Below are 12,736 nucleotides of genomic sequence, written 5' to 3' on the forward strand. Positions count from 1 at the left end.
AAATGCTTATAGGGGGAAGAAGTAATTTCCTAATGATTGAAACTAAGCATTATTTTAGATCTTGAAGTATCTTGGATTTCTTAAGAACTGGAATTTTTTAGAGGGCAAGCAACTGGCAAATGAAGCATATTCTCAGTTGAAGACAAGAGGAATCATAGTCTGTTTATAATCATTAAAACCTTCCCACTGCTTTTAAAGTTCCTTATTTTTTTAAAAGGGGAAAATTCTGTCGGAGGTATTACCACATACTACTTTGCAAATACAGAAACTCCTATCTATAAAAAAAAAATCTATAAATTACATATGCTGTTTCATGATGGTAACATTTTTGTTAGGATGAAGGCCTCACTAGGAGGGACATTTTTACACTATAGAGGGATAATTCTCTGGTAGAAATTGGTACTTTTTATATGGCCCAGGACAAACCACTTGCTCTCTGTACCTCGGTTTTCTCCCAGTCAAGACAAAACTTCTGCATGCTTTCAGATACACTGGGCAGAAGAGATGGTTATGGAAACATACACCTCTATAATTGCTCTGCAGAATATACAATAAATACATCTGGTCAGTTAATGCAGGGGGGGTGTTTCCTGCATTTTGGATCTCCCAAAGACCTTGTCCCCATATCTGCCATCCTAAAATTGAGGTAGGATAATGAGGATTATCTTTTTTTTTTTTTTGGCATCTGTATGGTTGTTTTGAGGTTCAAATGAGATCCACAGTACATAAATTCTCCTGCCTACACCATTTCTACCTCCTGGTGTCCTGAGGGTGGCCATCAGAAGTGTTTGGGGTAGAAAGGAAACAAGAGAAAGTGTTAAAAGAGGATTGTTTCTTGTATAGAACTCCCTGGAGCCAGATGACGAGCATTGCTACCCTGGGTTGCGGGTGGATGTAGGTTTCTTGTGTGGACCCCTGCTTGTAAGCCAGCATTTCCTAGGATGCTCTGTGAAGTAAGGGGGAGGGACCATGAAAGAGAATGAGCTCTGGACTCTAGTCAATCCCAGCCCTGAACTGCGTGGCTTTCGATGAGTCACTCTATTTGTTTTAGATCCTAAACTGTCAAGTGCTGGAGATGGAGGGGTGGGAATGGGCAAGTATCTCGAGTTCCCAACCACTTTAACACAGAAGGACAATGGTGCCATCGACATACAGGCACTCTCTCTCACGAAGCCCTTACCCCCTGAAAGGAATCATTTCATTTGTATCCAGCAAACACTCTTCTATCCCACCACAGACTCTCATCTTTTCAGAAATGCTCCTTCTGCCCCCATAGTCACAGAGCTCGTCTGCCTCTACGATGCCTCTCAAACAGTGGCAGCCATTCTTAATACTTGTAATTTATAGACCCCTCGGGGAATCTGGCAGACATCCTGAAACCTCCCTCTAGAAGAGCGGGCACACACCCGACTGTGGTATTCAAGTCCAGGGGCGCAGGTAAATCTGCGGTCCGTGGGGTGGATCTGCCTTCTGGGTAACGCGCAGGGACTATTTATAGTGTGACCAATTTGCCCCTGAACGAGTGGAATGGACATCAGGTGAGAGGGGTGGGGCTCAGACACAGTCACTGGACTTGATCCTGAAAGAACAGGCTCCAGCACACTTCCGCCATGCCTACTTCCTGAAATTGAAGTCCAAGCCTTGTACTTTTGACCAAATTTGGATGTGCGGAAGGTGTGAAGATTAGGAATTCTGTATCCATTAACTAGAAGATTTCAAACCCAATATATGAACCTGTTTATTTTTTAAAGCCTTATTAAAGATTCTGGTTTCCTTTCCTCATAGCATCGTGATAATACGTAGCATATTTATAATAATCATCAGAACCACTTCCTAGCTGAGTGACCGTGGAAAAGTGACTTACCCTCTCTGTGCTTAGGTTTCCTCATTTGTAAAGGGTGACTGAAGACAATGTCGAGGTTCTGTGATTATGTTGAGGATGAAATGGTTTCGGTATCAGCGAGCGGCGTACTCTGTAAGGGGTCTAGTATGTGAGTGCTGCTGTTGTGGACAGAAGTGCATTTCGGCAGGGAAATTTGATCCAAAAGGTGGTATATTTGAGTTAATCACTAATGGATGAGAACTATTTCAAAAAAAGGAAGTTGGAGGGCTGAGGAGATGGAGTGTGGCCTTCCAAGTGATGGAGGAAATGATAAGAGGTAAGGAAGTATAAGGTATATTTGAGCTACGAATAACAGGGTGGGTGTATATTTGAACCGCCACGACTGGCGACAGTCTGGTTCTCTGGCGTATGGACTTCCTTTATCACCAGTCCAAGAATCTGTTCTTCCTGTTGCTCTGGCCAGAGGACAGAGGGCAAAGGAGAAAAAGGAGTCAATCTAGATCGGGCCGGGGAGGGGCAGCATACTCACGACTGAGGGCAAATCTTGGATCTAGACATCTTGCTCACATCCCAGGCCTTCCTTCAGTGCAAGCTCTGGGCCAGGGCCACAGCTGGAGGCCTGTCTGATAAAGTCTTCTCCAGCCTGTCCCCTCCTGTCGCAGCTCTTGGATAATCAGAGTCGTGAAATTTTGGTAGCTAGTCTATTTATTTGTTCCTAGCCCTCCTGCAAATACATGCGACCCTCCTGAGTTCTTACCCAAATCTTTACTGAGAAGTTTAAAAGTAGCAAACTCCATACTGACCCATACCTGACAGGAAGGCCTGGAGGACCCGTGGTGGGAGTCGGACCACCAGCTGCTCGCTCCACCATATGCAGAGACTAGAGCGAGTGCTGGTACTTATTTTACTACAACCGGAACACTTCAGGGAGTACCGAGCCTTTAATCCATTTCTCCAAACTATTCAATTGCTTGTGCCTGGCCGTGCACTACAGATGGGCCACACCACCCTTCCAGGTGTTTGTAAACACACAGTTCTGTGCTAGTGGAAATTCGAATTCTTCTAGATATGGAGGAGTCTAGGGATTATGCCGAAGCTCAGACTCTCTCTCACGCTTCTCTTTCCTCTTATTCCTGGATGGCCAGAGGGTTATTACTTGTCCCCTATGGCTCTCTCTCTTCAGGTCACTTTTTTTAAATTTTTCTATTTAAATTCAATTTAATTAACATATACTGTATTATTAGTTTCAGAGGTAGAGTTTAGTGATTCATCAGTTGCATAGAACACTCGGTGCTCATTACTTCGAGTGCCCTCCCTAATGCCCATCCCCCAGCCACCGTTCCCACATCCACCTCCCCTCCAGCAACCCTGTTTGTTCCCTAGAGCTAAGAGTTTATGGTTTGTCTCCCTCTTTTCAGCTTATTTTATTTTTTCTTCCCTTCTCCTATGATCCTCTGTTTTGTTTCTTAAATTCCGCATGTGAGTGAAATCATATGGTATCTGTCTTTCTCTGACTTCTTTTGCTTAGCATAATACCCTCTAGCTCCTTCCACATCATTGTAAATGGCAAGATTTCATTCTTTTTGATGGTTGAGTAATATTCCTCTGTGTGTGTGTGTGTGTGTGTACACACACATCCCTCTCCCCACATCTTTATCCGTTCATCTGTCTATTGACAACTGGGCTCTTTCCATATTTTGGCTATTGTGGGCATTGCTGTTATAAACATTGGGGTATATGTGTCCCTTTGAGTCACTATGTTTGTGTCCTTTGGGTAAATACCTAAATAGTGCAGCTTCTGGGTCATAGGGTAGTTCTATCTGTAACTTTTTGAGGCACCTCTCTCCTGTTTTCCAGAGGGGCTGCACCAGCTTGCATTCCCACTAACAGTGTAGGAGGGGTCCCCTTTCTCTGCATCCTCGCCAACACCTGCTGTTTCCTGACTTGTTAATTTTAGCCAGGCGGCCAGTCACTCTTTCTAAGCCTTTGCTGCCTGTGAAGATGTCACACCACATCCCTTCGTCCATAAGTATTACTCTAAAGTTGTACCATGTTAATGAAAACACGGTGGAGAACTCAAGTCAGGTGTGAAAAGAGACTGTCCTAGGCAAGAAAAATGGCTGCACCGTGTGGTGACAAATCTGGTTCTTTGAGGTTCATCTCCTTAGCTCTGGAAGCTTCCGGCCTTCCCCAGGGAAACTGTGATGGGTTGAGCTGGGAGAAGTACAAGCCAACTGATACACTAACTTCTTCATTCCTAAGTCCGTTTCTAGCGTAACAGTAGCAAAAATGTCTCATCGACAGAGAGGGAAGTTTCTTCTGTTATTAACAGAACCAAGTTACTAAATGGAGGCTTACAAAATGTAAGGCTTAGACGGCCCTATTTCACATGCTAATAAATTGAAATTTTACTGGAAAGAAACCAGCCCTGGTCACTGTGACATTAATGGTGCTCTTTTGATACAGATTTAGAAGAAAAAAAAAAAAAACTCACCCTGTTGATTTTCTGATGGACCCTGGAGAGCAGATACTGACCAAGGGATCCGTGGAAAGGGCACAGGGTCATCTCCATTGATCTTCATTGCTTTCTCAATGAGGTCAAAATAGGCTATGTCCCGATTAGCAATGGAATGTTTAGTCTAAAGCCCGCTTTCTTGCAAGACACTGGGTGTCATACTAGAATTCTCAGTAGGTGGCCTGTAGGGCTGTGGAGTCCACTGTGAGTGCTCCAAGAGCCCCTGCCCAGGTGATGAGCCTCCCCATAATTGGTTTCATACTTCAAACTTGCTATGCTTTTCAAAAGCAGAACTCATGCTGAAGAGTTCTTAAAGGGTAAGTAGATAGACTGCTCCAAGAATGATCACAGAGTTAACATAGCCACTGTCCCGATGAAGCTGGGCCCCTGGAGCCCCACTCAGGCTTCTCGGGCTTCCTCATAATGGTGTTTATGCTTTAAAATCATTCAAGGAGAGGCAGAACTATAGAAAACAATTCAGCATGTCACCCACATTTATAAGTTCCGAGTCCATACCCAAGAAGCATAGCTTTGTCCTGGGGCCGTTTCCTACTTCAACTCAGGTTTCTGGTGGAGTGTAAGCTCTGTGCCAGATGCGAGGGGGAGATGGTGGTCCCATATGGTCTGGGCCAGTTTCCTTTTAGAGTTACTGTGAAAGACGAGATTATTTTGGTTCATTTTAGCTGCTCCAAGTTTGCTGGCATACACTGCATGTCCACCACCCAGAAATTCCAAGGGTTCTCCATCAGACTGATGGTCTGTAAGTAAGAAGAGAGGTCTTGGGGTGCCTGGGTGGCTCAGTTAAGCATCTGCCTTCGGCTCAGGTCATGATCCCGGGGCCCTGGGATGGAGCCCCACATCATGGTCCCCGCTCAGCAGGAAGTCTGCTTCTCCCTCTCTCTCCCTGGCTTGTGCTCTCTAATAAATTTAAAAAGAAAAAGAGAGACCTTGATGTCACTCCTCATGCCTCAAGTCAGAAGTCGATGTCATCGTTAGAACTCTTTGGTAACAAGTAAAAGGAACCAATTCACACTAGCATAAGCAAAAAGAAAAAAGAATGGAGAGAGATCTCCTGGAACCTAAGGATGAAAATGCAGCCACCATTCAGGAAGGCACTAGGACAGGAATCAAGACACCTTCCTAATTTTCCATCTCACGTTTCTCTCTCTTTAGGCATCTCCTTAACTCTTCTCCCTCCCTGAATACCAGCCAACCCTGCTTCCCTGGTCCATGTGGTGAAATATGGCTAGCGCGTAACTTCTCCAACTACATTCTTCAAGTGTAGTTTCTACTAGATTTAAAAAGTAACCTGTTGGCTCTCAGTCCAGTCCCAGCTTCCAGCCTTGGCTAAATCCATGTGCACTCCCCCTGTACCCAGTGGTTCAGCATGGATGCCAAGGATGGGGTCGGGGTGGTAGGCTCACAACCAGACAGATATCTCAAGTTCAGTATTACAATTCTAACCCAAGTGTCCCGAGTTTAGCCAGACAAACCCCCGAAAAAGAAAAGTGAATAGGCATGCAAACTAGGTGTAATTGGCCTCACTTGATGTGCCCGGTTTTTATCAGTGCTTCTGAAGTTTCCTCCACTTCGGTCAAACCGTTGCTGGCTTCCTGCCTCAGGTTAGAGGGCATCTGGATGTCCTGGAAGCCTCTGTGAACAAGATCACTCGTCTTACCCTCTGCATGTTCCATTTTTCCACATCAAACGTACTCGTTACAAAATTGTGGATTTTCTCATAAAACCACCTTCTGGAAAGAAGCATTGGATTATTAGCTCTTCTCCAACAGCTGCTTTTTCTTCTCGTAGACCCCTGTAGGTATAAGCTAAAGCTTCCTTCTTATAAGAAATGCTTGTCATAAGAGAGAGATGAATGTGAAAGTGCCTTTTTCTGGACCCTCTGTCTACTGCTAGGGGGATTATTTAAACATGAAGAAATTTCATGATGGTTTGAAATCGACTACCCCCTCCATCTCCAAGTGCTTCTGGATCACTTCCCCAGCTGTTTAAAAAGTTGTTGAGCCATTAACTGCCGCTGAGGCTGCTCTGAGCTCCCTTTGAAATAGGGGTCCCCCAGCTGCAGTACATAATATTAATGAGCAGTAAGTGCCTGCTGCTTCCTCCACCAACCCCTTCTGGGCTCTGACTAGCGCTGTTGCTGCCTCTGCATGCCCTCCTGGCCCTTCGTGCCTCCCAACTGATGGATGCCCCTGTCAGCATTTCTGTTTCCACTGACTGGGTGGCTTTAAATCAGCCTCCTCCAAGAGCACACAGGTTAGGGAAGCTCCTTGCCTTCCTTGGTGCCCTTTGCTCATGCGGCCCCAGTGTTCTTCACAAAAAGCAGTTCTCATCATCTGACCCATTGTACAGATGAGCAGCAGGGACAGGATCCAAATCCCATAAAAGAGGGAAGAAGTAGGTCCTGAGTCCTTAAACCTCAGTTTGCAGCGGGAAAGAAGCAAGGGTCCATATTCACTCCCTCTAAAACAAACACATAATTAAGTATTCCCAAGGCAAATAAGCAACTACAGAAGGGTTGTCCTCTTATGCATTTAATGACAAGTAAATGCATGAGAGGACATTTCCTCCCCTTCCCAAAAGGAGCAAAAAAAAAAAAAAAGCTTTAAGAATTGTAGTGTATAGGATTCTACTTTATAAATCAGTTTCCTAAGTGAGCAGGTTACTTTAATTGCTATAAGAAAATGAAAATATGATTTTGCTTTTTCATTTCAACAAAAGGAAGTGGCTGATTTCCGCAGCATTAACACATGACCCAGTTTCCAGTGCTTGGTTAAGGGTTAAGTTGGGATCTTGCCCCCTGGGTCGTTGGGTTGAACAAGCGTGGCCTTGACTCTTCCTCTCCTTGAAGGAAGCATTATATGGGAATGGAAGCATAACACCTAACACCTGTATTGCCACCATGTGCCAGGCACTGCTCTTGACAGCTTGTGTCGACGCAGTTAATTAACCCTCACACAACCCTCTGAGGGAGGGACCATCTGATGAATAACGAAGCTGAGAAGTGACTTGCCCAAGATCACACAGCTGTAAAAATAGCAGGTGCAGAATTCAGACCCAGGCAGTAGGGATCTAAAACCCATAGGTTTAGTTTTGTTGTTGTTGTTGTTGTTTTTTAAATCACTAGGTGGATCCTCTCTATGGTGCATTTGTGTCCCATAGGGAACTAGGAATTCTACTTCTTGTCCCCCACTACGCTAACAGAGCTAAGCAGATGGAACGTCTCCTCTCTGAGGATGACCAATTCTGTCTCTATCTCCTGAAAAGGAGCTAACCTTCCACCCAGCTCCCAGGACTGTTTCAGAGAACGTACCGAATTTGCGTTGCAACTCATAAATGCAAAAAATTTGAACCTCCACGGCCGCGGTCCCTCAGCCTCCCGAAGGATGTTTTCTCCAGCATGGAGGCTGATAGGCCACCTAGACTTATGGACACAGACTCCTTAAGGGTAGATCCCAGGAATCTGGATTTCTAGGAAGCGCCCTGGTGATTGTTACACAGAGGAGAGGTTGACAGGCATTACGGATTGCAGCTGGAAGTTTTCGGAGCTCCGAGGTAGCATCCGCTGAGTTGCAGGCGATCACAGAAAGCCTTCAGAGCCTCTCTGCGTTCAGTTGCTCTTTCAGGGAGGCTGTAATATGTAAGAAGTGCTCCAATTTGCTGTAGCCTCCATCTTTGTGAACCAGCTGGTTGAGAGAGCTTGGATAATTTCCCAAGGGACTTTAGGGAAGTGGACCCTGGTACACCCTTTACCTATGAAAACGTAGAAGACACATTGTTTTCCACCCTGGACCCAAAGTGACTCTTTCAGAATGTGACTCTGATCATCTCTTTTGCTGAAAACCCTTCCAAAGAGCCTTAACATCAACTTGTATCTACTGGCCATGCCCATCCCTCCCGCTTTTCCGTCAGACATGCTCACTCACCGCTCCATTCTTCCTATGCACCAAGTACCGCAGCATCATTCCACGTGGCTCCGGGGCAAATCCTGTACCCCAGCATCTGATCAGCTCCCACTCTTCCTTCAGAGCTCAGCTTAAGTGGCGCTTTCTCAAGGAAGCCTTGAGAACAGAACGTTCTGTTCTCTAGCACTTCTAGCCCATTTCTGCATGGCACCCACCACGGTTTTCCAGTCTCCTTTTGACAGTGGGATGCCGTTATTCAAGTCCGTCTTCGCAAGCAGGTGATAAGCAAGAACCATACTGCCTTGTGCACTTTGGTGTCTAGCAGAGCGTCTGCTGCAAGTTCAAGTAACATCCTGTAGGAAAGAAGGTCTTGATTCTCAGTCTAAAATTTAACATGCATTCTATAAACAAAGATGTCCCATTTTTCATTTCTACCCCTGTCATTAAACAGCCATGGAAATGGAATGTCTGAACCCCAATCTTCGTGTGTTCTAGATCCCTTTAATGAATGTGTCAACAGCTCTCATCCTGATGCTATTTTTGAATTGCTCCTAGCGTGGTTATACAGTCATTAGTTGTTAAAGGGAAACTTAATGAAAGTGGAAATTTCTCATTTTGAAGAGCCACAAAGTAACTAATTATTTATTTTCTCTTTTACTTCAAAGGCTGAGATGGTTTCTTTTCTTTTTTTTTTTTTTTTTTTTTCCTGAGATGGTTTCTTACTTTTGAGTAGGATAAGGAGCACATGAACCGAACTGGTGATTCGATGGGTTTTATTTAATTTTATTTTATCATCACTTTCAAGTGTACCTTTGGTCAGCTCTATGAACTATCGGGCTTATCTTTTATGAAACACACCTTATTCCAACAGTGATTTGATCATGATGACGTTTGGTTTTAAGCTAATTTTGACATGAGATGATAAATTCTAGGTGTCCCCACATTACAAATCTGTTAAAAGCTAGAATTGTTCATCTCCTAAGACCTACGTAGCATTTCACAAACTGTGGACATTTTAAATTATTATAAAACCCTGTTTTCTGGGTATTTGAACTAAAAAAAAAAAATGACATCCCACATGATACATATATGTCAAAATCTAGCAATTATAAGTGGCTGTTTCCCCACGAGTTTCTTTAAATGCCTCCCTGAAGAAGCTAGTGCCAGTGACCTCCCAGGTTCTCTCCTGATGAAACAGAGTCTCATTTTATGCATTAGAGCAGAAAAGAACGAGAAGGATTCAGGCAGGCTAGTGAGCAAAGCAGCCCCGAGGATTATGGATCACGCCTCATACAGTTTAGATCACACCTTCCTCGCGTGGTCGCCTTCCAAAAACCAAAAATCTCACAGTCATATCAGATAAATCTGTGGGAAACGATAGATAATATTAGCTAACAATGGCGTTTCATGCCTACACTATTCTTACCACTTTTATATGAATTACCTCCGTCCACACAACAAGCCAAGGAACTAGGAACTGTGAGTAAGCCCACTTTACACACGAGAAAAACCAAGACAGAGTTTATCCCAGCCACACGGCCGTTGAGCTATTTTGGAACCAGGATTCTGACTCAGTCGGCCTGGCGCAAAGCACCCACTCCTACCGATCAAAGTCGACTACCTCCCAAACACAGTTTTATTTAAAAGCAGTGAAATCAGGAAGCTTGGCCCTGCCTGCGTGCTTTCTCTCTTTCCCCTTTGGAGGATGGGGGTGGGAGGCACATTTTGTTTTGTTTTGTCAGAAAGAAGAAGCTGAAAGTGAGCCTGCTCTCTTCCCGAACGTCTTTTCCCAAAGCCATTGCCTTCGTCGGAGGCCAGGAAGGACACTGATTCAGAAGACAGAGCACTAATGAGCTTCCTTCCCGCTTTGTCCCTTCCCCTGTCTCTCCCCACTCTGCAGTTAATAGCCAAGATCCCCACCATCACGGCGGTCTGCAACTTGCACGGGGAGAAGCTGCAGGTATTCAAACAATCACATCCAGACATAGTGAACACCCTCTTTCCTCCATTATACAAGGAGCTCTTTAATCCTGACTGTGCCACCGTCTGCAAATGAAGGCGACCAGAGGACTATCTCCTAGTCACGGAATGCATCACCATTAAGACAAAAGCAATGTGTTCATGAAGACTTAAGAAAAATGTCTACTGCAACATTAGGAATGTCCTGCACTTAATAGAATTATTTTTCACCGCTACAGTTTGAAGAATGTAAATATGCACCTGAGTGGGGCTCTTTTATTTGTTTGTTTTTGAAATGACCATAAATATACAACTAGAGGACACTGGGTGTTATCTTTTTTTTTTTTTTAATTTTATTTTATTCGGGTATGTTTTGGGAGACAACTGTTTATAGAATTTTATTGTAGATATATACGAGAACAGAGCGGTACTTTACATGATTACTTTTCCTGTTAATTGTTCAAATATAATTTAAGAAAACTCCACTGAATAGGTTTACCTATTTCTATGTTTTTAGATAGTTGATGCATGTGAAAATGTGTAGCTGTCTTGGAAAGCACTGTGCAGGTATGTAATAAGTATATAATATCCGAGAATATTATATATGATTATTACTTACACCTGCATGTGCACTGTGGCTTAAAACACCATACCCACTAGTGAAGGAGGTTCAGTCAGGCTCCCTCTTATTATTTCCCTTCTGTGTTATCTTTATGTTAGACAATCAGGATTTTGTTTTCCCAGCCAGCTATCGTCTACAGCAGGATGGTACCGATTCAGAGATAAGTCTGTGAAGGAACAAACGTAACACCCAGCCTCTGAGTAAGAACTCTAGCTCTCTCAGTGACATCAAAGCCTTGTCAGGATGGTAAATATTGTGGGGGGGAGGGGGGGGAAAGGAAGTATTTGGAGCCATTTTCCTGTTGTAAGAATTAGGCCACAGATAATATTGTGGAGTCCAGAACTTTTTTTAACCAAACAATCACTGTTTCCTATTTTTCACCAAGACACGCAAAACACTTTTTTCTTTGGATTTTAGGCTGGGAAAGAAACTGATTTTGGTGCTCATTATATCTTCAGCAGAGAAACACAGTCTGTAGGTTTGATCACCAGCAATTTTTTCTAATAAAATTAGAGTCAAGGCAGAAATCAGAAGCCAGGGTCCAGATGCCATTTCATGTCAACATGTCCTCTCTAACCTGTTTTGGTTTGCGTTTTTTGGGGCGGTTTAGGTTTTTTGTTTTTTGGGGTTTTTTTTTTTTTTTGGTGTGTTGTTTTTTTGGTTTTGGCAAAGAAGAGGTAGAAAGAGCACCTACAAAGTATAGAAGTATTTCTTTATATGCATTCCCTTTGCCAAGTTTGTTAGAAAAAGCAGCAATAAAGGGGGAGGCAGGATTTTATATGTCCTAGTGTGGGGCCTCTAATTTCTCAACTCCAAAATGCTACACTGTAGGCACAGAGCAAGAACTTGACAGATAAGGAAAACACATCTGAGTTATTCTGTACAACTAATACACCCCAAAGCCAAAACTATTTCCCATGTGGTTTGAAATCGCATCATCCATCTAGCCTGGGCTTAACTTTTTTTTTTTTTTTTTAAGCAATTTGTGCAAAGCACAGAGTGCAAGAGGCAAGACGAAGCTTAGTGAATTCAGACTTCCTAGGACAAGCCTCCCCTCTCCACCTGCTCTCCAGCCGAGTACCAGGAAAGCATAAACCCCAAGCAGCTTGTTCGGCTTGGGCTCTGGAGGCCGGATGTCTTGGGTCTTAGTGGATCCAAAACAATAGTTCTTAAAAAGGAAGCTAGAACTAAGCTTTGTGTAAAAGACAATGACACGCACCATGTCCCGGAAGCATAGCGCAGCTGCCCGCTCTCGAGGCCCCGCCCTCTCCTCCTCGGCAAACGCACCCGCACGCATGCGCGCACACCTGCTTTGAAAAGTTTCCATCAGTGGAAACTTTGATTTCCTTTTCACCTCCGACGCTCTCCTAAAGTTACACGGGCTTGAGAGCCATCTCCGCGATGCCACCGCACCCCTCCTTGATGATCAGACAGTAGCGCTAGTCTTTTCTTCTAGAAAACAGAGCCTTTTCCCACCTCATGATTGATGAATTCCAAACCAATGGGGAAAAACAAAAAGGCTTTAAAATAATGCCTCTCTTTCTCAACTACTGTTATATTCAATTAATTTAACTACATTGAACCAAATTACCTTCGGTGTCTAAGAAGACAGCTGCGCACTGCGTGTTATGCTGCTGCGGGGACTTGGTTGTTTCTGGTGTAAATGTCACTCCTGCTAGCTCTTTGTATAAAGAATTAATTCCAAGAGTCATATTTCCTTCTAATGGAAAGATTACTTTACTGATTGCTAGGAAAACAGGGTAATGGAAGGCACTCAATTAAACCAAGCCGTTTCCAAATGCAATGTATGTTTTATGATTGGCTTGTGATAGGCAACGCTTAATGTATCTACTTGGTGTTTCCCTTTGAGCTTT

At 43.9% G+C, this 12,736-nt stretch overlaps 1 protein-coding gene across 1 annotated transcript in view; it reads left to right on the top strand.

Moving 5' to 3' along the window:
- The window catches only part of LOC111153525 (RAR related orphan receptor B), a 107,491-nt gene extending 96,904 nt beyond the window's left edge, over window positions 1-10,587 (top strand). Inside the window, exon 10 of the mRNA XM_022512579.1 lies at window positions 10,182-10,587. Coding sequence (XP_022368287.1) covers window positions 10,182-10,337 — 156 coding nt within the window. The 3' untranslated portion in view covers window positions 10,338-10,587. The remainder of the gene's footprint in view (window positions 1-10,181) is intronic.
- The last annotated feature ends 2,149 nt before the right edge of the window (window positions 10,588-12,736 follow it).

Source organism: Enhydra lutris, unplaced genomic scaffold, assembly GCF_002288905.1.
Source record: "Enhydra lutris kenyoni isolate GAN:26980312 unplaced genomic scaffold, ASM228890v2 scaffoldscaffold33, whole genome shotgun sequence".
Taxonomy (NCBI): Eukaryota; Metazoa; Chordata; class Mammalia; order Carnivora; family Mustelidae; genus Enhydra; species Enhydra lutris.